General features: G+C 46.4%; 1 protein-coding gene and 2 long non-coding RNA genes across 12 annotated transcripts in view; 2 read left to right on the top strand and 1 right to left on the bottom strand.

Moving 5' to 3' along the window:
- Positions 1-23,755, bottom strand: part of TP53INP2 (tumor protein p53 inducible nuclear protein 2) — a 32,991-nt gene that overhangs the window by 3,671 nt on the left and 5,565 nt on the right. Inside the window, exons 1-4 of one of the 8 annotated variants that reach the window (XM_072800699.1) lie at positions 3,845-4,567; positions 2,348-2,457; positions 836-1,010; positions 181-469 (exon numbers count right to left, since the gene is read on the bottom strand). In XM_072800699.1, the coding sequence (XP_072656800.1) occupies positions 181-469; positions 836-959 (413 nt within the window). In that variant the 5' untranslated portion in view covers positions 960-1,010; positions 2,348-2,457; positions 3,845-4,567. Of the gene's footprint in view, positions 1-180; positions 470-835; positions 1,011-2,347; positions 2,458-3,844; positions 4,599-4,763; positions 5,226-23,755 lie in introns of those variants that run through there. The other 7 variants (XM_072800704.1, XM_072800703.1, XM_072800700.1 and 4 more) reach the window with 7 other exon arrangements.
- LOC140618368 (uncharacterized) lies at positions 62-22,399 on the top strand. 3 transcript variants are annotated; one of them, XR_012018523.1, is made up of 3 exons: positions 62-191; positions 15,852-16,017; positions 22,192-22,399. It is a non-coding gene; the product is annotated as an uncharacterized lncRNA (long non-coding RNA). The 3 variants fall into 3 exon arrangements; XR_012018522.1 differs by lacking the exon at positions 62-191 and adding an exon at positions 532-1,138; XR_012018524.1 differs by lacking the exon at positions 62-191 and adding an exon at positions 10,977-14,013.
- Positions 4,857-7,173, top strand: LOC140618366 (uncharacterized). Its single transcript, XR_012018520.1, has 2 exons — positions 4,857-5,282; positions 6,930-7,173. It is a non-coding gene; the product is annotated as an uncharacterized lncRNA (long non-coding RNA).

The following is a 23,755-nucleotide window of genomic DNA, read 5'->3' as shown; positions in this document are numbered from 1 at the left end:
CGCCCGCAGCCCCGCTCCTAGCCTCGTCCCCGCCTCCGGCCGCGAAGCCACGCCCCCGAGGCCCCGCCCCTGCGGCGCCGGGCGGGCTGGCTCCCGGGCGAGCTCGCTCCCCAGGCCCCGGTCCCGGACCTCCCAAACACGCCCCTCCAGGTCTCCAGGCCACGTCCCCGGCCCGCTCACCCTTCGCTAAGGTCGGCGTCAGGCAGGGCAGCGTCGGGGTGCGGGGAAGGGGGCCCAGGCTCCAGCACTATGGTGCTGCCGGTGACGTAAACGGACATGCTGGGGTGCTCGATGAGGAGATCCTCCAGGGGGCTGCTCTGGAGGCGGGCGGGCCCGGTTCCGGGCCCCTCTGCAGTAAAACAGGCGGGAGGGGTAACAAACCAGCTCTCGTCCATCAAGGAGGGCGCGGGCGGGGGGCGGCCTGCGGGGGCGGGGGCGGCCTCGGGGCTGGGTGGGGCCGCGTAGCTGTCTACGGGGCGCGGGAGGGGGAGCCATGCGGAGCGGGGGCGCAGCGGGGAGGGTCACACACACACCGGACACAGGGGGGCGGGGAGAGAGAGGGCATCGTTAGTCAGACCCGCAGTCCCGCCCGCCGCGCCCACGGGGCACCCACGGGCCGGGAGTCTCGACCGGCTGCCCTCGGACACGTGAGGTGTGGGCCCCAGCGCTGCGCTGCCAGGAGGCGGCCTGGGCTTTGCAGGGGACGGGGCCCTGTTACCCCGCCTTCGGCGTCGCTACCTTAGTAGGCCGGGGACTCCCCTTCCCCTCCGCTGCTCGTCCGTCTGCCCTTTCACCGGCCCGGGAATCAGAGCCCTGGCCCCGACCCAGGCCTCACCCGGCAGGTCAATGATGAGCCAGCCGTCCACTTCATCCTCCTGGGACACGAAGGCTCGGGGGCATTCGGGGTCCTCGGGGGGCGGGGGAGCACTGAAGAAGAGGCTGGTGAGGCGCTGGAACATGGCGGGGAAGCGAGGCGGCCTCAGGGGGGCGCCCTACGGCAGTGTAGAAACCTGGGAGGTGCAGAGAGGGCGTCAGAGCCGCCAGACTTTCGTCTAAGACCACCTCGACTCATGGCTGGGGACCCACCCCCAGCCCCCAGAGCGTCGTGTGAGTACAGCGGGGGAGTGTGCACGTGCTGGTAAGTCCGTCTGCTTTCAGGTTTTTCTATTTTCTGTGTGACCTTAGAAGTTACTTAACTTCTGTGTGCTTTAGTTTTCCCTTCTGTCCAATGCCAATGATAAAACACCTCCTTCTGGGCCCTTATAAGAGTTACATGAGCTAACCATAGTATCCTTCTCTGGGCTCTAATAAGAATTAAATGAGCCAAACACAAAGTGCTTAGAGCCATATTAGGCCACAGAGTGAGCATTCAATAAACTAATCAACTATTTTTTTTTATTATTATTATTATTATTATTATTATTATTATTATTATTATTATTGCATGCTCTTAGGGATATGGGAGGGGTGATACATATGACCAGATTCTATCAGAAAAGGTCTCCAAGCTGGACCTTGGAGTTCTCCAAGCAAGGAAGAAACAGTCCAGTATTGATTACTTATGATCATCATCATAATATAGCTAACATTCATGTGCTAGGTACTGTACTCAGCACTTTACATCACATTAACAGGTACTTCTCACAACTCTAGGAAAAGGGTCTAATTATTATCCTTTTACAGATAAAGAAACTGAGGCTCAGAGAGGTAAGGTAACTTGTACAAAGTCTCCAGCTAATAAGACACAGAGGTTGGATTCAAACCCATGCAGTCAAATTCCAGAGGCAGCACCATAATTACATACTCCATTGCCTTTGCTGGATTAGACATTAGATTAGGCATTTTTAACTTGATGGCCAAGGCATTTTTCTGGGAAGAAGTTTTCATCATGATTTCTAACATCACTCCTTGACCCCAAAGATTTAGAACTACTGGAGCCTCTGAGGCTTGAATAGTGTTGGCTGGCAGAAATCCCACAGAACCACTACCATGTGATTGCACAGCTCTCATTTGTGCCTGTCAGACAAGGTTCTAAGATCCTATTCCCCTGGGCCCTCCCCCCTCTGACCCTCTATACCTAAACTCCTGCTCAAGGGCAGCATTCATGGCTAGGAGGAAGATCAGGTTCCTGGCCCCAGAGAGGCAGCAGGTCAGTGGGAGGTGATGATGAAGGGAGGGCCTGTCAGCCCCCAGCAGCCCTTAAGGATGAGCACTGAGGGTTGAACCAGGACCCAACCCCTCAATCAGCCCTTCCCTGGATGAAAATGAGGGAGGAGACTCCTTGCTCCAGGAATGGAGACACCAAGGAGGTAGCTATAGATCTGCCCTTCTCCCCACTTAAGCCTACCTTAGGACTAGGCCTGGCTAAGTGTCCCCTGGATGTCCCAAAGCTTGAGCCTCCACATCTGTCCCCTGAAGATGGTTGACCATTTTGCTACTGAGACACTCGTCACTTTCCTGTAGGGATGTTTCCACACTTCCTGTAAAACTCCCTGGGGGCATGTCCACTTTTCCATTCCGTGAAGGCATTCTACACTTATTGCTAACCCACCTGAAGTATTTCTATGCTTGTTGCTACCTCGACCGTTCCCTGGGTATGTTTTCACACTTGCCCCCAGAATCATCCAACCTCTATAAACTGAGAGTATTTCCACATTTGCAGACCCACAGTGGCCAGGCTCCAGAAGGAAGTGTTCCTAGGTTCTGGCTTTTCCGGTGGGAGATCTACAGAGATTATAAAAGCCAAGGCACCCCCAACTAGTGTCTGCCCAGCAGAAGTCACATATCTCAACCCATCTCTTAACCACAAAGAGTTAGTGACTCAGTTACCAAAAATCCAGAAAGTTTGGCCCCTCCTGAAGGAAGGGAAGATTGGAGCCTTGATGAGTCACACCCTCCTTGCAAAGACTGACTAGTTCAGTGAGGAGATGAAAGGGAAGTTCAGAGCTGGTGCAGGCTCATCATATTCACCTGGCCCATTTTACAACCTGAGAATCATAGGAAATAAGTCTATCCAAAGACACACAGCTAGATGGTGGCCAGGTACGTCTAGCCCCAGGTCACTAAATTCCATCCAGAGTATATACACAATCAGGAAAGCCTCAGCAAACAAGACCCAAAAAGATAATGATGCAGAGGAAATAGCGAAGTCAGAGAGGAGTCAGAACTTATCAAGTCACTCCTCACCTCAGAACCACTCTGCCCAGCTGTAAAAGAAAATTTGGAGTTCCTGACATCAAGATTCATCATGCAGTTACAACAACGCCCACTGTATAGCAGAACCTGCTCTGGGTCTCCTCAAATTATACACAGATTAAGGTAAAGACGGCTCAATGAGGGGAAGCTCCCTGCCTGAAGTCACAGCAATTAAGTGACAGACCCAAGAGTGACAGCAGCACCAGCCAGCCAGTGCCCGCCCCCTCTGATGACCACTGGGGGAGCCTCCCGGATTTTCTTTCCCATCTTTGCCAGCTTCCTGGTTCTCACATTCCCAGCCCTGCTCCAGGGAGAACCATTCCCTTTAATAACTACAGCAGCTGTGCCCAGAATAGCACTTGAGCTCCGCGCCATGTCTACCCCACCCCATCCTTTAGCAAAGCCCAGGCTGGGATGGGGCTCCTGGCCCAGTCTTTGGGCCCATCCACTTGGAAAGCCAGCTCTCCTTCTCCTACTCCTTTGTCCTGCCCCTCTCTCTGTAATCACCAGTTCTATGTCAGGTCATGTCCTTCTTAGCTGACAATACTGGGAGTTGGGGAGGTAATAAAAGGCCAAACAGAGGGAATTCTCACACTCCACCCACCCCAACATCAGTCCTGGAGACACCCTGATGCAGCTAATGACTCACCCTTCTGTGGTCAAAACAGCTGGGAGGCAGCGATTTTATTGGGTCTGGGACTCCAGGGTACACAGTGAGGGTCAGGGCCACAAAAGGAGATCAGTCTCCAGAGACCTCCAGGAAAACGATCCAGGAATAAAGGGACCTAACAGCCCCATCGAATTTGGATGGGGCTGAGCCTAAGGTAGAGTACCCAGTGTTAGGAGGATGTGTAACTCAATACTTGTTTTGAGTTCCTACTAGGCATGTGCCATGGCTAATGCATCTGTCATTCACTAAGTAGGCTTGCCTCTAATTGTCTTCACGACCTCAAGTAAGCAACTTCCCCTCTCTGGGCCTCAGTTTTCCTTCCGTGAAATGGAGTCTGAGACCCCTTGTTTGGGGGCAGGGAGTGACATCAGCTAAGGCACAGCACACAACAGCGATTAGGAAGATGTTGTGGTAGTCCCCGGGGATGCAGAGTTTGGAGCTGGAGAGACGGTATTCCACCATCTGGCGCCGCCCCCGACGACCTAGAACTGGAGCTCTGGGCTGCCCCTGAACTCTGAGGACCCTCCAGCGCCGCCCGAACCCAAGGAGAAAGTATGGGATCAGAGGCCTGACCCCAACACCTGGGTTAGCCTAGGAAATTGCCGAGGCCCCTCCGGTCCTGCTGCCTTTCAGCGTCCCTCACCCGTGGGCACAGCCCCGACCCAGCGCCTACTGGGTCAAGGGAGGACAGGCGACCCGAGCCGGGGGGCGGTGCCGGCCTTGGTGACGTCTCAATGTCATATGCAAATAGAGAGACGTCACGGTGTACCGGCGTGCGGCAGCCAATCGGGAGATGGGAGTGCAGCCCGGCGGCCGCCGGCGGAAACAAAGACCCGGGAGACCGCGGGGCGTGTCTCGGGACGCGGGACCCCCTGGGCCGAGGCCGGCCGGGACTCACCTGGGGGGGAGGGGGGCGGCGCGGCGGGCGGAGGGGCTCTGAGGTAGTTGTGCGGCGGGGCGTCCTGGCGTCGGCGCTGATCACAGGCAGGGCTGCATCGCGGGGGCTGGACGGGGAGACGGGGAGGCGGCGGGGCTCCGGCTCGGAAGCTCGCGGTTGCTGCGCTCGCCCGCGGGGCTTTGAGGCTGTGCGGCCGCTGCAGAGCTCGCCGCACAAATTAGAACGTTCAAACAGCTGATTGTGACGTCACAAAGGGGCCCGCCCGCCTCGCGTCACCGGCGAGCGGAGCAGTGGCCAATCCCAGGCTGCGGACACCCCCGCTCCCTCCCCCTCCAGGATTCGCTGGCTAGTGGCTCCTGCCCCGGAGCCCGACTCAGAGCCTCGGGGGGCCCTCCCGGGGAGGCCACTACTGGGACCTTCGACTCCTTGCTGCAGGACTACCCACAGACCTCTTCACGAGGAGGATCCCCATCTTCCGGCATTCTCTCCAGCCATCCCAGCGCCCTCCCACTGTCCCCCGTATCCTTTCGGTGGCATCCTCCTCTATCCTTGCCCCCCATCTACCCTTTTGTCAGCTCCACCATCACGTCCGTGCACCTCCATTCTCCCCACCAACCTTCTCCCTGCTCTCCCTCCTCTTCTGTCTCATCTCCTCACCCTACACGTTATCTGCTTTTCTACTCTATTTTTCCTCAGCTGGGCAGGCTTGAGAGGTGGGGACGTCCCCTTTCCCTGGTTCCGGGGGAGCACCCAGGGATGCAGAGGAATTGGCTAGGCTGACGGGAGATTTTGCAGAGTGGGACTCGGAGAGACATTGCCCTGGATTGAATAGTTCATCTAGAGACGGCTCTGTACTGGAGCGTTTACACTTTATTTAACCACGACTGGACAGAAAAGTGACAGGACAAGGAAATTTAGGCTCACAAATCTCTGTCAGTATGTGGATTTACTTTCTTTAAAAAAAAAAAAAGATTTTATTTATTCATGAGAGACACAGAGAGAGGGAGAGAGAGGCAGAGACATGTAAGAGGGAGAAGCAGGCTCCATGCAGGGAGCCCGATGTGGGACTCAATCTCGGGACTCCAGGATCACACCCTAGGCTGAAGGCGGTGCTAAACCGCTGAGCCACCCGGGCTGCCCTTTATTTTCAATAATTCATTCAACAAACATTGAGTATGTGCTATTGCTTCCACCAGACCACTAGCTGACATTCACTAAATACTGAGTGCCAGGCACTGTGCTATAGCACTTTATATGTTTTGATCTTCACAACAACCCCAGAAATGAGTATTATCCTCGTTTTGCAGTTGCGGACACAGACTCAGAGAGCCTAACTGACTTCCTACAGGTTGCAAAGCTATAATAAATACCAGAATCAGGATCTGAATCCATAGTTCTGGCCCCAACCCTCTTCACTCTCTGCATACATCAGATTGTCTAAACCCCAGAGTGCCTCAGCCTCCTCAGGGAAATCTGGGGCCCAGTCCTGACTGCCCCAAACTTGCGTGTGGCTTCAAACAGGTCATGTTACCTCTGTGGGCTCCAATTTCCTTTTCCATTAAATTTAACATATCTGAGCTTCTAGAGAGTCTTTCCAAAACTCAACCCTCAGGCTTCTGCCAATCCCAGATTCTAGACCTCCAACTTTCCCAATGCCCTGGGAAATTCTTGAAGAGAGACCACAAATGTGCATCCTCTGAATCTCCAGGGCCAGAGGTTCTACGTTCTCTCTCAGTAGAGTAAGACTAGCAGGGGTGGGTCTGAGAGCTGCCCATCAGGCCCAAAAGGAGGCAGGGAGTAAGCTAGGCGGGAGCTTCATGTTCTAGTGATAAAATCCTGTCCCAGCCTAGTCTGAAACTCCACAGGGACTCCTAGAAGGAGCCAGGAAATAATACCCAGAGGTTTCTGAGGGGGGAGGAGAGAGAGCAGGGTTTTGACCTTTGGAGTGATGTCCCCAAAGTGTCATTCTGTGCAACCCTAAGCCTCTGCTCTTTACAACCACTTCCTGCTAACCTTATATCCTCTCTTGACCTCGTTACTGACTTAAACAAAATAAGCCCTAACACGCCTCTCCCATCACACCGTTTCCCTGTTCTAAAAACTGCTGTGGCTCCCGAAGTATCACACTCAACACAGCATTTGTGAACTTTCCTAAACCAGCTCCAGCTCTCTCCAGCTTCCTCCCCACTTCTACCTGCAGCGTGTGCTAATGTCAAATTCCTGTTTCTTCAACACTCTCCCAAAGCCCCCAGAGCCCAGGATGCCCTCTTCAGATCTTTCTGAATTTATATATTTTCTGTCTTTGGGACTCTACTCACCCTTTCTTCCTCTAGACAGCCTTCTCCACCCTTATGTCCAGAGCTACCTTGATAGACACTGATTTATTTGTTCAATAAATAAGCAGTGGTGATGACTGTGTGTGTGTGTGTGTAGTGTATCTTCCCAAATAGATGATTGGCATCCAAAGGGAGTACGTAATCTCTGTCCATATACTATCCCCACCCAGCCTATGCTGGGACTGACAGAGTAGACTCTAAACAAAAGCTTAGCAATTACAGCTCAAGACAGTTGGCTGGTAGGGGATCCCTGGGTGGCACAGCGGTTTAGTGCAGGCCTTTGGCCCAGGGTGCGATCCTGGAGACCCAGGATCGAATCCCACGTCGGACTCCCAGTGCATGGAATCTGCTTCTCCCTCTGCCTGTGTCTCTGCCTCTCTCTCTCTCTCTCTCTCTGTGACTATCATAAATAAATAAAATTAAAAAAAAAAAAAAAGACAGTTGGCTGGTACAGGAGTCTTCACCTGGACCCTCTACCCTGGTATAAGAAGCATTCTATTGGGACACCTGGGTGGCTCAGTGGTTGAGCATCTGCCTTCAGCTCAGGTCATGATCCCGAGATCTGGGATTGAGTCCTGCATCGGGCTTCTTAAGGGGAGCCTGCTTCTCCCTCTGCCTGTGTCTCTGCTTCTCTCTGTGTCTCTCATGAACAAATAAATAAAAACTTAAAAAAAAAAAAAAGCAGCATTCTATTGGGCACAGGATTTTGGTCCTCCAAGTCCAGAGAAGGGGCTCCTAGCTTGTACTCTGATAATCCTAAATGACCTGGATTCTGCTCCTAACCTTAGCTGAACCACATGTATAGGCTGTTAGGGCAGATCCCAGTCTTCCATTTCTCTGTGGAGTCAGAAGGACCTATGGAAGTAGAGGGTTTCAGCCCAGTGGAGTCCTCTCCTGGAACCCCTGGACCCATCACTCTCCACTGCAGATTTACTATCAGGGCTGAAGGACACCTCAGATCCTAATTCATCCAAACTCCTTATCTTATAGTGGAGAAACTGAGGCATACGGAGGCATAAAGAAGTCAAGGCACCTACTTAGAATTATAGAGCAGCAGAGACATCTACCCTTCCTGGTTGGCAGGCAGTGGGGAGCTTAGTATGCTGGGATCCTGGTCTAGGCCTGAGGGCTGTAAAAAGAGGCAGTGGGCACCATGCTAGGGGTAATCCTGGAGTCTCATTTCTAATTAGATAGGAAGTACCAAAAAAAAAAAAAAAAGGAAGTACCATTGCTGGATAGACATGGAATCTACACATACACATGAAGGCATCCATGTACAAACATACACACATGTGCACATGGGCTCACACCCATGGAGTTAACAGATGCCCAAACCCTTCCAATTCCTGCTCAGATATAAGCACCTGCCCAATTTTATGGGCTCCAGGATTGGAGGTCAAGAGGCCACTCTTCTATTCCTGTCTGGGCCTGGGTTTGCCCTCACCAAGCCCTGGGGGCTCCCCAATGGCTTGGCGCCCCCTAGTTCAAAGGGCAGAGATGTGTCAGCCTGGGTGTGTCCTTCACGAGACCTTGCGTGTACTTGAAGGTGTGTCCGCTGGAGAACCACCTCACCTTTGGTCTCTCCTCGCCTTTCCCCTCTCAGGTTGAGGGCAAGGCTGAGGCAAAGACCAGTGGGTAGCTTGGAATCTGAGTCAAAACCCAGAGCCCTGATCACTCTAGAAACAGAGCTTTCCCTTGCCCTTCATTAGCCCCAGAACTACAGTTAAATGAAAATATTAATTATGATACTATTGGGATTTCTGTGTGCCAGGTACTATTCTAAGTCCTTACCTGTGTTTTAATTAACTTAACCCTCACAACAACCTACTCATGTAGATAATATTATTCTTTCCATTTTACTGGTGAAGAAACAGATAAATGGGGAAAAATTTAATTGGTAAACCCAGTTAGGGCAGATATAATTCCCCAATTCTCCCCATAACAAATTGACCTATACCTTAATCAGGGGCCATATCCCCAGAATTTTTATTCAAAAAGGGTTGTTGTTCAACTCAGAGGTGGTTAAACTGAGGGTGGTGTGTGTGTGTGTGTGTGTGTGTGTGTGTAAGAGAGAGAGACAGAGAGAGAGAGAGAATACCATGAAAAAGACCTTGGCCAGATTGTCAGTAAATCCAAGTTTCAGTTCTGGTCCTTTCCTGGGCTCACTGCCTGGTGCCCTGGGCAAGTCAGTTTCCCCATCTGCAAAGTGGCTGGCCCTGCACTTCCTAAATATTACCTCCAGTTCCAACCTTCAAGCAGCCAGTTGTGTTTGTTTGTCCTCCCTGGAGGAGGGGATAGTCAGGACAGAATCCATTTCAGGAAGAGGAGTCAGGTGACAGGAAGTGAAATATCCAGCTTAGTTTTTGTCTACTTAACCGAGGTGTGAGGATGGGGTGGTGACTTAGGGGTTCAAGTGTGGACAAGTACCCAAGTGAGCTGCTCTGGTGCAAATGCCCTGCATGAATTCCCACATTTAGAACTTTTGAAGGGAAATGGTTGCATCCCTCCAGCTTTGAGGCTGGGAAGGAGAAAGGAGACAGTGGGGTTCTCTCCTGCTGAGGCAGCCACTCTTCTAGGAGCAGATGGGCTCCCAGCAGCTCAGGCCACTGCCCTTGCCTGCTCACAATTCCTCCTTGGCTCCCTCCCATGTCTAGGCTGAGGCATGCTCTCACAGTACCTGGTACACAGTAAACATTCAGTAAGTACTGACTGAACGGGTGAGTGCAGCTGCCCTCACCCACTCATTTAGCCTTCTCTGTCAACACACACACACTCTTACACCCTCTGCAAATGACCACACTCCAAACCACCACCAGCTTTCTTGCTTGCAGGATTTGCTCTTGCAGTTTCCTTGGCCTAGGGAGCCCTCCCCCACCCCTACCTAATCTTCCTGTGTCTAGACTCTCTCTAATCTCCAGGATTAATGTAGTTAGCAGCTTATATTTATTGACCATTTACTGTGTGCCTATAACTTTCCAAGATGGACATTGTTGCTATCCTCATTTTCCAGATGAGGAAATTGAGACTCAGACTCCTGAGACCCAAGATAGTGTTTCTGTGTATTCAATTCTGTCTAGAAATATTGCATGTACCTCTGTGTACACACAATAGTAAATAGCATAAAAATTATAAAGCCTCTGTGGGGAAAATGTACAGCATTTTTCTTACCTAACATGAAAACATTTTCTTGAGTAACAAACACTACCATCAACATAGGAGCAAACCGCCATGTTGTGGAGATGGCCACATGACAAGGACCCAGGAGGGGCCTCTAGAAGCTGAGAATGGCTCCCAGATAACAGAGAGCAAGAAAATAAGGATCTCATTAATATGGGCTGCAAGAAGAGGAATTCTTCCAACAACTTGAGGGAGTCAAGAAGCCAAGGTTTGCCTGTTTCAGTTTTCAGATGAGGACACAGCAGGTCAACACCTTGATTTTCCCTTGTAGGTCCCTGAGCAGAGAACCCAGATAAATTGTGCCTGGACTTATGACATATAGAACTGTAGTTAATAAATGGGTGTTGTCTCGGGCTCCTACATTTATGGAAGTTTGTAACACAACTAATAGAAGACTTCTACACATGCGCTGTAAAGTTTTTTGCATGAAAATTAAGAGGCAGCTTGAGTTACTAATCTTACTCTATCTAGTACATTTTATCTTAGTTTAAGCATTTTTGTGAAGCTTGTAATAGTGCTATAAATGGGAAGAAATCGTTTTTTTCAATATTTTTGTTTTGCCAAAATCATAGAGTTGAAATTGAGTAACTTGATTATATAGGATGCAACTCTATATATATATATATCAGGGTGTATATATATATATATATATCAGCACTTCTTCCATGAAGCTTTCCAAGATCTCTTTGGGAAGAAGTAACCTATCCTAGCTCAGAGCTCTCAAAACACATTGTCTGTCTCTTAGAGCATTACACAGTTTCAACTAATTCACCACACTCAGGAATACCTAGCTACTCTCTGGGAGACAGACATCTTTTCTATACTTGAGAATCTTCTTCAGTGTAAACAGAAACATAATCAGAAACATTATAATACAGGGAGAGGGCAGCCCCAGTGGTGCAGCGGTTTAGCACCGCCTGCAGCCCCGGGGGTGATCCTGGAGGCCTGGGATCGAGTCCTGCGTCGGGCTCCCTGCATGGAGCCTGCTTCTCCCTCTGCCTGTGTCTCTGCCTCTCTCTCTGTGTCTCTCATGAATGAATAGATGGAGTCTTAAAAAAAAAAAAATTATAGGGCAGCCTCGGTGGCGCAGCAGTTTCGCGCCGCCTGCAGCCTGGGGTGTGATCCTGGAGACCCGGGATCGAGTCCCACATCGGGCTCCCTGCATGGAGCCTGCTTTTCCCTCTGTCTGTGTCTCCGCCCCTCTCTCTCTGTGCCTATGAATAAATAAATAAAATCTTTAAAAAAAATTATAATACAGGGAGATAAGGGCTATGGCAGTGGGTAGGACAAGATGCTAGGGGAATAAAAAAGAGAGAGAAAGAGAGAGAGAGATTCAAGGAAGGCTGCCAGGAAGAGAGGACATCTGAGGTAGGCTTTGAAGGATGAGTAGAAGCTTGCCTTGGGGCAAATGGGTTGAATGGCCCAGAATATGGTTTCAAATTAGGAGCCTACACCCTTGTCTTGACTCTGCTTCTGACTTTGGGTAACTCTGTCCCTCTGTGGACCTCTGTTTGTACAGTGAGGGTATTAATGGGGAATTCCTTTGCCTGCTCACCTGTTTTCTGCCCATGGCTTTTTAAGGAGAGTTTTATCTTGTCTGACTGCTCTCTTTTGAGATACAAAACTGGGATAACAAGGATGACAGAGACTGGATGGAAAGGCAGGAAGGAAAAAAGAAAAGCAAGGGTGTGGGTAAGGGCCTATGGGGGACAGTTTTGGATGGAAGTGACAAGTTTGGTGAGTGAGTGAGAGGCAGCAGTGTGGCATAAGAGGATTAGTAAGAACACAGGAAATTCTAAAGATGTTCACATAGATTAGAGACCCCTTGATGTCTTTCAAGAATTCTAAGTAAGAAATAAATAAATAAATAAATAAATAAATAAATAAATAAATAAATTTTTAAAAAAAGAATAAGTAAATGTTAGAGTCATTTTTAAATTACTTTTGGGAGTTAGATGATTGTCCTTGGACTTAATACATTTTAATTAATTTCTGAAACGGTTAGAATGCATACAATTCAAAATCCCAGAGAATAAAAAGATATAGGTTTCCTTCCCATTTCGGCCCCCAGCACCCTTCGATCAACTTCTGCTCCCCCAGGGGTAACTGCTATTATGAGCTTCTTGTGTGAACTGTCAGTAATATTCTTTGCACACACATATGTATATGTATGCACGTATGTATATGTATATATGACCTCCCCATTTTGAGCACAAATGATAGCGTACTGTGCATACTGTTCTGAAATGTGTTTTAAAAACTTGATATAACATGGAGATCAGTCCCTAATAGTACTTACAGAGATGCTTCTTGTTTGTTAATATTAAACTACGTAGTATTACATTCTATCAAAGTAAGGGTAGATTGAAGTTGTCCATTCAGTACTCTATAGCTGAACATTTACTTTGTTTTCAACCGTTTGTCCTTTATACTGCAGTTCTTGAATGTGACATTGGAGGCTAAGCCTATAAGGACCATGTAGGGCCCTGGGATTTACTTGGGTTATATAGATATTTGAGCTCAATGGTGTCTTTGAAAGATACTTATTCATTCTCTGGATCAAGCTCTTCCCACCACCCTTTCCCTTGGTTCTACCCACCCTACCTTCTGGGCCGAGAGTAGAAGCCTCAGCCCTTCACCATAACCTGCTCTCTGAAGTCCTCAAAACCCCTTCTACTCCATAAAATCTTCTTGGCCTGATTCCCTTGTTTCCAGCCAAGAGTCTGCCACAAGGAGCTTTGGGCAGAAAAGCCAGGAATAGAGACTCTGATTAGACTGGAAATATTTATTAATCAATTCCTGGACTTGCCTGGGGTCTCCCTGCTTATTTTCCATCTGCTTATCTGGTTTTCTGTGGATTTTGTTCTCTGTTTCTGCCAAAGGAGTTGTCTGGGTCTCTGTCATAGGGCAGGACCTTACTTGTGAGCCTTAAAAAAAATGTGCCATCTAGGGATCCCTGGGTGGCTCAGCGGTTGAGTGCCTGCCTTCGGGCCCAGGGCGTGATCCCAGTTTGGGGATCAAGTCCCATGTCAGGCTCCCTGAATGGAGCCTGCTTCTCCCTCTGCCTGTGTCTCTGCCTCTCTCTGTCTCTCATGAATGAATTAATAAATAAAATCTTAAAAAAAAAAAAGTGCCATCTTGTAGAAGAAACCCTTCCACCTTTAATGTAATTGCATGGAATAGTTATTTAGAGATCATCTAGTGCAGTAAGTTACAGATGAAGAAACAAGCAGGGATGAGGGAGAAGTGCTAGCCCAGGACAATCAAATGAGCAAGTAAAAGGGACAGAACAGAAGTTTGAGGCTTCTACTTCCAGTTATTACCTCTTCACCCTCTTCTTCAAGAGTTCAAACTCCGTCAACCTTTATTCTTTCAAAACCTAGTATAGGGATCCCTGGGTGGCGCAGCGGTTTGGCGCCTGCCTTTGGCCCAGGGCGCGATCCCGGAGACCCAGGATCGAGTCCCACATCAGGCTCCCAGTGCATGGAGCCTGCTTCTCCCTCTGCCTGTGTCTCTGCCTCTCTCTCTCTCTCTCTCTGTGACTATGTGACTATCATAAATAAATTTTAAAAAATTTAAAAAAAACAGTATATAAAGGTAACAATTGCAGTATATTCGAACAATGGACTACTACTTGGCAATAAAAAGGAAAAGCCATAAAACCTGCAAAAAATATGGATGAGCTTCAAAATATGATACTGAACAGAAGAAACCACATGCCAAAGAGTACACATCATGTAAGTCCATTAGTGTGAACTTCTAGAACAGGCAAAAGTAGTATGTATACTGACAGAAGCAGATCAGTAGCTGCCTATGGATGGGTGGAAGAACTGATACAAAGGGGAGCAAAGGAACTTTCTGGAGTGGCAGAAGAGCTCTATATTTTGACTGTGGGAGTGGTTCCATGGTGTCAAAATTCAGTACACCTCAACAAAGTTGTTTTATTTTTTTTAATAAATCTTTTTTTTAAGATTTTATTTAAAATAAAATAAATAACAAGGGATAACACCGGGGGCTGCCCAACAAAGTTGTTTTAAAAAGAAAAAAAGGGGGGCGGGGGAGGCAGCCCCAGTGGCCCAGCGGTTTGGCGCGCCGCCTTCGGCCCAGGGTGTGATCCTGCATGGAGCCTGCTTCTCCCTCTGCCTGTGTCTCTGCCTCTGCCTCTCTGTCATGAATAAATAAATAAAAATCTTAAAAAAAAAAAAAAAAAGAAACATTAAAAAAAAAAGAAAGAAACATTAAAATAGACTTACTCAATTTAAGAAAATACAAATGTGGGGCACCTGGGTGGCTCAGTGGTTGAGTGTGTCTGCCTTTGGCTCAAGGTGTGATCCCAGGATCCGGGGATCAATCCCACATTGGGGTCCCCTCAAAGAGCCTGTTTCTCCCTCTTGCCTACGTCTCTACCTCTCTTTCTGTATCTCTCATGAATAAATAAACTCTTAAAAAAAAATACAAATGTGACCACTGACACAAAATCAACATTGACCAATTCATTCGAGAAGGACAAGTTTAGCAGTTCATAACCCTTAAGCCAGATGTTTTCCATCTCTGAAGTGATGTTGTCACACATTTTGGTCAGAACACCATTTTCTTTAGACTTGTGTTCAAGAACTTCCTCTGTTTCATGACAATCATTCCTGATTTGGATTGGACTTTAAAAAGCTAGTGACTAGGGGCGCCTGGGTGACTCAGTTGGGTAAGTGTCTGCCTTCAGCTTGGGTCATGATCTCAGGGTCCCGGGATCGAGTCCCTTGTTGGGCTCTCTGCTCAGTCAGGAGTCTGCTTCTCCCTCTTCTGCTGCCCCTCTCTCCCATTCATGCTTGCTCACTCACTCTCTCCCTCTCAAATAAATAAATAAAATCTTTTTTTTTTTTTAAAGGAAAGACTAGTGACTAATACCTCTTTCCTCTATATCTGGGTGATTTATTGGCTCAACAGATTAATTTTTCTTCTGCAAGGGCCTTCACAGCTTTTCCATTCTGTGTTCAAGAAAGAAAAATTATTTGTATAAATATTAACAATCATGGCTAATGTTTATTGATTGCTTTTTATGTTCTAGGAGGTATTTGAAAGGTTTTTCATGTAATATTTCTTTTTTTAAAGGAAGGTCTGTATTTTTTTTTTAAGATTTTATTTATTTGAGGGATCCCTGGGTGGCGCAGCGGTTTGGCGCCTGCCTTTGGCCCGGGGCGTGATCCTGGAGACCCGGGATCGAATCCCACGTCGGGCTCCCGGTGCATGGAGCCTGCTTCTCCCTCTGCCTATGTCTCTGCCTCTCTCTCTCTCTCTGTGTGACTATCATAAATAAATAAATAAATAAATAAATAAATAAATAAATAAATAAATTTCTAAAAAAAAAAAAGATTTTATTTATTTGAGAGAGAGAGAGAGCATAAGCAAGGAGGAGGGTCAGAGGGGGAAGGAGAAGCAGATTCTCTTCTGAGCAGGGAGCCCCATGCAGGGCTCAATCCCAGGACTCTGAGATCACGATCTGAACTGAAATCAAAAGTTGGATGCTTAACCAACTGAGCCACCCAGGTGCCCTTATTTTTATTTATTTTATGTTTTTTAGAGAGAGAGGTTGGGAGAGAGGCGGAGAGAAAGGGAGACAGAGAATCTCAAGCAGACTCTCCACCAGTGCTGAGCTGGATGCAAGCCTGACATGGGCCCAGTCCCAGGACTCTGAGATCGTGACCTTAGCAGAAATCAAGAGCCCACCAACCGACTGAGCCACTCAGGTACCCCACGCTCATCTGGTTCTGAAGTATGATATGGCATTGACAATCAACATGACTCAAGAGTGATAGTGAAGCCCTTTTGCCTCAGGATCCCTTCCTCACTGGTACCAGAAATTCTACCATTATTGCTTCTTCCCTCACAATATTGCCATCTTTAGATGCCTCATACAATACAACTAGTTGGGGCACCTGGGTGGCTCAGTCAGTTAGGTGTCCAACTCTTTTTTTTTTTTTTTTAATTTTTATTTATTTATGATAGTCACACAGAGAGAGAGAGAGAGGCAGAGACATAGGCAGAGGGAGAAGCAGGCTCCCTGCACCGGGAGCCCGACGTGGGATTCGATCCTGGGTCTCCAGGATCACGCCCCGGGCCAAAGGCAGGCGCCAAACCGCTGCGCCACCCAGGGATCCCAGGTGTCCAACTCTTGATCTCACCTCAGGTCTTGAACTCAGGGTCATGAGTTCAAGCCTCACATTGGGCTCCACACTGGGCATGGAGCCTACTTAAAAAAAAAAAAAAGAAACTAAAATACAACTAGTTGAGAGAGCAGGACACTAAATCCCTACATGTCTGGTTGAATGGATTTTTCTTTTCTTTTTTTTTAAGATTTTTCTTTTTTTTAAGATTTATGTATTTATTTATTCATGAGAAACACAGAGAGAGAGAGAGAGGCAGAGACACAGGCAGAGGGAGAAGCAGGCTCCATGCAAGGAACCTGATGTGGGGCTCGATCCTGGGTCTCCAGGATCACACCTGGGCTGCAGGCGGCGCTAAACCACTGCGCCACTGGGGCTGCCCTAAGATTTTTCTTAAAATCTTATTTATTCACGAGAAACAGAGAGGCAGAGACATAGGCAGAGGGAGAAGCAGATTTCCTGTGGGGAGCCTGATGTGGGACTCAATCCTAGGACCCAGGATCATGACCTGAGTCAAAGGCAGTTGCTCAACCATTGAGCCACCCAGGTACCCCAGAATAGGTTTTTCACTGCACTCTCCACTGAGTGGACTAAAAGAGAAATACAGATTGGGAGGTGGGAAATGGCAGGGCAGGGCGTTGAAGGAGATGAACAGAGAAGAAAAAAGGTTGGAGCCAGATGTCCCGGTTTTCCTGGGATGGCCCTGCTCAACCTCAAATTGATGGGGCCCTCTGGAAATACAACCCTATAGCCAACTGGCTCTGGTTCTTAGCCCAGAACTCTGGGGACAGAGAGCCAAGTGGGTGAGAGGTGACAGGAGGGGCTCTTTTGAATAATGCTGGGAGTAGCTCAGGTACCTCCTTCTGAGCCAAGGTATCCTTAGGGAAAGGCAAGTAGAGACAAAGTATGAAATGCATCCTTCTCTGAGAAGAAGGAAAGCAGCCTTACTCTTTTGCCTTGGGGTGGTTGTATTCTATCCAACTGAAGTCTATTTTTAAAAATTAAAATGTATTGGGATCCCTGGGTGGCGCAGCGGTTTAGTGCCTGCCTTTGGCCCGGGGCGCGATCCTGGAGATCCGGGATCGAATCCCATGTGGGGCTCCTGGTGCATGGAGCCTGCTTCTCCCTCTGCCTATGTCTCTGCCTCTCTCTCTCTCTCTCTCTCTGTGTGACTATCATAAATTAAAATAAATAATAAATAAATAAATATATATATAAATATAAATAAATAAATAAAAATTAAAATGTATTTTAAATGATGCAACAATTTATATAAATATTGTATAAAATCCAAACAAATGTTATAATTTAAAAAATTATAAAATTCAAACAAGATAAAGTTAAGGTCCTTTGACCATCCCTCCAATTCAAAAGACCTTCCATCACTGCCCTAATTTGGAGTATATCCTTTCCTTTTTCTACACAACACGCATATATATATTTACATATAGGAAGCATTCTGTTTCATTGGGTTTATTTTACTTCTAGTTTTAGAATTATGCTTTATATTTTTTACTTACTTAATTACAGGGCCATAGTTCAAAATTCCAAAGGTTCAATAGGGAATAGAGTAAAAATCAGATGTCCTTCCTTCCCCTTTTTACAACCATCAAGTCTCTTCCCTAGAAGCAACCACTAATTCGAGTTTCCTGTTATAACTTCCAGAGGTATTCTATGCAGTTAAAATCTAACATATACATATACACACACATATGTACATATACTACATTGAATATATATTATACATTGAATATATTGAGTATATATTCAATACATATATATGTATATTTCACACAAATAGGGACACTGTTCTGCACCTTGTTTTTTTCACTTTACAATATATCTTGTAGACCTTTCCTTATCATTGTGGAGAGCAGCCTCATTCTTTCTTATACATGCATAGTATTCCATTGTATGTATGCCTGATATTTCTCTTTTCCCCTGTGGAAAGAAAGGTCATTCTCAATATTTTATTTTTACAAACAATGCTGCAAGTAATATTTTTATCCATTACTTTGCATATTTATTTGTAAGATGGATACCTTTTTTTTTGTGCGCGTGCATGCACACACACGAGAGAGAGGAGGAGAGAGAGAGAGAGAAAGAAAGAAAAGAGCATGTGCTCAGGCACACACAGTGAAGAAGGAGTGGAGGGAGAGGGGAAAAGGGAGGGACTCCCAAGCTGACTCCCCGCCAAGCACAGAGCCTGACTTGGGGCTATATCTCATGACTCTGAGATCATGACCACAGCCGAAATGAAGAGTCAGACACCCAACTAACTGAGCCACCCAGGCACCCCAAGATGAATATCTGCTACTGGGGATTAGTAAGGTGAGATTATTTTAAAAGTTTCAATAGTATTTTAAGTGTTGATTGATATTACCAAATGGCTTCCAGGATGTATTGATTTTTTTTTAAGATTTTATTTATTTATTCATGAGAGACACACACAGAGAGAGGCAGAGACACAGGCAGAGGGAGAAGTAGGCTCCATTCCATGCAGGGAGCCTGATGTGGGACTCGATCCCAGGTCTCCAAGACCACACCCTGGGCTGAAGGCAGCGCTAAACTGCTGAGCCACCCGGGCTGCCAGGATGTATCAATTTTTACTGCTTATAAATTGTTTGTTTGCTCATTTCTAAGTAAATATGTCATATTATATACTCTGTCCTGAACACTCATTTTTCACTCAGCAATATGGAGTTCTACCTATGTCAATACACATAGACACATAGATCTACCTCATTAAAAAAAATACTGTTTTACAGTTTCCTGTTGTATGGCTATAGGTAGCTTATTTAACTGTAGATAGCTTTTTTTTTTTTAAAGATTTTATGTATTTATTCATGAGACACACAGAGAGACAGGCAGAGACATAGACAGAGGGAGAGGCAGGCTCCCCCCAGGGAGCCTGATGTGGGACTCAGCTGGGACCGGGATCACGCCCTGAACCAGTGGCAGATGCTCAACCACTGAGCCACCCAGGCATCCCTGTCGATAGCTTACTGATGGACATTTTGGTGATTTTCAATTTTTTGCTGCCACAAACAATGCTACAATGACTATTCTTGTGTGAATAGAACAGATTCAGAGAAATGATTTATAAGACTGATCGGTATACATATTTCAAATATCAACAAATGCTGTCAAATTGTTCTCCCCAAATGTGCCAGTTTAGATTTCCACCAATGGTGTATGAGAATTTTAGATTTACAAATGGAAGTGGCCTATGAGCTTCCTTCTGATCATAGCTTAAAGTTTCAGTTATCTCTGGGATCATCCAGGCCCTGAGCTCCCTTCCACAGAATGTGAGTGGACAAGCTGAGTGTTGGGAAGAATGAACACAGACTAGAGACAGTCTGTCTCTCATTAGCCAGGAGGTCACCTAAGTAATACAACCTCTCCAAAGCAAAGGCTTTGGGAGAGAGTGAGCTCCTCGTCACTGGAACTGTCTGAGTGAAGGTTTGGTATCAACAAACACTCTGAGCATTTATTCTGTGCCAGATTTTGGGCTGGGTGACTTGACTCAGAGATGTGTCAGACCCATTTCCTGCCCTCCATGATAATCACTGAGAAAATAGACAAGTAAATGGTGATAATTCTGTCTACTAAGTATTGAGTTGGACTTCCTTTTCTGACAATATCTGGTACTTCCTGTTATAGAACACATGGAAATCCAGAAACAAAAACAACAAACATCCTTTTAAATTCACAACTGAACCTGCAATAGTTCAGGTTTTAACAGTCTTTTAGGGAGATGAAAACTTGGGCTTACAAAAAGTTTGGGGTTGGAACTGAGACCCTAGAAGGGCTACCCCCACAGTGAAAGATTAGAGTAGAAGAAGACAAACTTCTGACTACTAGCAAAGGAGACAAAAAGAATATGTGTCCATCTTGACCTTGTCTTTGGTTGGAGGAAAGAAAATATCTCCCAAGAATTTAAAACCACATGCCTGCCCTCGAGGAGTCTGGGGTTCATATTCATATCACCTGCAAGTCTGGGAATCCCCAATGCTGAGAAATTAACATAAAAGGAGACCTACTCTAAAACCATCTCTCAGATGCCTAGCAGGAACAAATGCAAATCCTCTTTGAATCTCCCCCACACCCAAGTGCAAGGTACACAGAATTCCTGTATATAAAGTTCTTCCAAATAATTAGCTAATAATCCACAAGCAAACAATCCACCATAAGTAAGATTCAGTAGACACAACAAATAAGACTGCCAAAAACTTCAGACACCAGAATTATCAGACAGTAATTATTAAGTGCAGCTTAGAGGCAGCTGTTAAGTGCTTTGAGAGTATAGAGAAATAACTGACTCCTAGATGGAACCAAAGTCTTCAGAGAGATGGAAACTTGAAGAATGGGTCTTGAAAGATAAGTAGGACTTTGCCAAATGAGGACAGGTGCTACTTGGGGTAGCCAGTGGGATGTACAAAGTAGAATGTACCAAGGAAATGACTATTGATCCTTTAGTTTCTCAAGTGTAAATAGGGCAGAAAAGTGGGATGAGACAAGGGAGGTAGGTAGAGGAAGAGATCATACTGGCTGTCCTAAGGAAAGCCAGTCAAGGTGTTTTTTGTTTTGTTTTGTTTTGTTAGTTTTTAAATGTATTTATTCATTCATTCATTCACAGAGAAAGAGGCAGAGGAAGAAGCAGGATCCACACAGGGAGCTTGATGCAGGACTCAATTGCATCAGGACCCTGAGATCATGACCTGAGCCAAAGGCAGACACTCAACCACTGAGCCACCCAGGTGGCGTGCCAGTGAAGGGTTTTAAGTGAAGAGTTAGTGATATTCATTTGTTCATTCATTCATTCATTCATTCATTCAACAGTGGACATCAGATATAAAGAGTGGGTTGTAAAATGGAGAGTAAATGCAGCAAGAGATCAATTAGGAGAGTATATTAGATCTCTAGGTGAGATATGCTGGTGGCTTAGACCAGGGTGGTGGCAAGGAGATGGAGAAGAGTAGGTTGATTTGACCAATGTTTAGGTCAAGGCTTGAAGGTAGATTGTATATAAGGGATGGAGAAGTAGGAGGTGTCAAGGCTGATTCCCAGGTTTTTGGCTGAGCAACTGAAAGATGGGTGGTGCCATTCACAGAGATAAGGAATTAAGGAGGAAGAATGAGTTGTTAAAGGAAGATCATGAGCTCAGTTTTAGATATTTGGAGTTTAAAGTGGCAATATCTAGTTTGATACAAACGTCTGAGTATCAATAAGTGAAACCTAGGCTAGAAATAAAGATCTGAGAGTCACCAAAATATAAATGGTGATTAAAGCCAGGGATGTATAAAGCCTGTTGTAATGAAGAGGAACTTTTGATTGCAAGGTAACTACGGATCCAACTCAAACTGGATTAAACTAGAAAGGAAATTGGGTTGAAATGTTTAGCAATAATTGCCTTCAGGCAAGGCTTCATCCAGTATCTCAAATAATGAAACCAAGATCCAGTCTTCTTAATTTTTCCGAAACACTTCCTAGGAGTTGGTTTAATTCTTGACAGTCTCTCTCTTTGTGATCACGTGCTAGTGTAGGGAACCGGCTTTGTCTTGGCACCCTGGAGGCCTTGCATATTCACGTAGGCCATACAGGCAAAGGTTTGAAAAGCTTATCTTGACAGACTGCCTCATGACCCTCCCAGAACAGGAGAGGATGTGAGGCTTATAAGATGAGGCCATCTTCTACTTGTTTCCCTCTCTCCCCTGGGAGGCTGTCCATGAGACAAGTTTTCTTACTGTTTCCCAGGTTCGAGAGGCTTATGGAACTTTCTGCTGCACCTTATTCAGAATGGACCTGCAGAAATATACAACCTGTTAAGCGAAGTCTAGAGCTGGCTCCTCAACCACAGGGCACCCACAACTTTTGCTGCAATTGCTCAGCCCCTTTTGATTCAGTATCATCCTTTTTGGTATGTAGAACAAAGATCCTGGGGAGCTGGCTTATCCTTCTTGCTGTGTATGTAAATAATAAATTATTTAAATTGAAAAGTGGCTCATTGTATCTTTACCTGTAGAATAAGTTAGGCCTTGGCCTTGGCTTTGCCATATCTTGTCTTTTTTTTTTTTTTTTTTTTTTTTAAGATTTTATTTACTTAAGAGAGAGCACAGAGGCAGAGGGAAAGGATGAAGCCGACTCACCATTGTGCAGGCAGCCTGATGTGGGGCTCAATCCCAGAATCCCAAGATCATAACTTGAGCCAAAGACAGACGCTCAACCAACTGAGCCACCCAGGTGCCCCTTGTCTTGCACATATAAACTGCCAGCTGCTTCTGGGTCTGGATGTTTCCACACTCAAACTTGGCAGAAAAGTAAAGACTTATTTCCCCAAATGGCTGAATTCAAACTTCCAGAATTGAAGTTTGTTTGTTTTTTTAGCTCTTATTGACCTGATTTGGGTCATATGCTCATCTCTGAACCGATCACTGGGGCTAGGAATTTGGAATGTATTGGTTAGTTTGAGCCATTTAAAGTTCATTCCTGGAATGGGGTTGAAGTCAATCCCACTCAAACCACATGGCTGAGGATTCAGTGTCCTATTAGGAAAGAGGGGAAAGGAAAGGTGGGATGGAAGCCAGGAAATGGCAAGCAAAGACCATTATCCCTATTTTCTTTGCCAGAGCAAGGAGGTCTGTGCATATTTGGGGGAAGGGCAGGGAGGTCTGAGTGCATGGTTGTGGAGGGTATGGCTCCTGAGGCAGGAGAGGGATTCAGAGACAGGAGGCTGAACAAGAGGAAGCCAATCTTTAGCCTTTGGGTTGTAGTTCTAGTTTATACCTTGGTCTTGTTTTCCTAACAGGATGGCCTTTGCAAGGGTGTACATTTATGGGTAGGGGACAGGAAGGAAATTGAGAGAGCTGGAGGCACAGTCCCGGAAATCTGTTTTTAGGGCATTATAAAGGCCAGATTTCTGGTTCCTTTTGGGCCCTTACAACACTGGAGTGCAAGGGTTGAGGAAGGAGCTGGTGGGGGTCTCCAGGAACAAGTGACAGCTAGTACAAGAGACAGATGGTGAGAACTCTGGTTTCTGGACCCAGTGCCACCCTGATTTGCTCTGTGATCCTGGGGCAGGAGCTGCTCTTCTCTGAGACTTCACTTCCCAATCTGTACAATGATCTAGATCAGGCCTTTACTATTTTTTCAATCTTAAGGATGCCTTCAATTATTTTTCCTACATGCCACTGCCTTCCACTTACCCTATTTACTGAGTTGTTATTGTTCATTTTTAAGTTTTTATGTAGTTTGTTTTATGGTGAAAAATTTATACAAATATAGATCGAGCCAATGCTGTATCTTTACTTTTTCCTTTTGT

The sequence above is a fragment of the Canis lupus genome, chromosome 26, assembly GCF_048164855.1.
Source record: "Canis lupus baileyi chromosome 26, mCanLup2.hap1, whole genome shotgun sequence".
In the NCBI taxonomy this organism is placed as follows: domain Eukaryota; kingdom Metazoa; phylum Chordata; class Mammalia; order Carnivora; family Canidae; genus Canis; species Canis lupus.
This window is presented reverse-complemented; position numbering and strand designations above follow the sequence as displayed.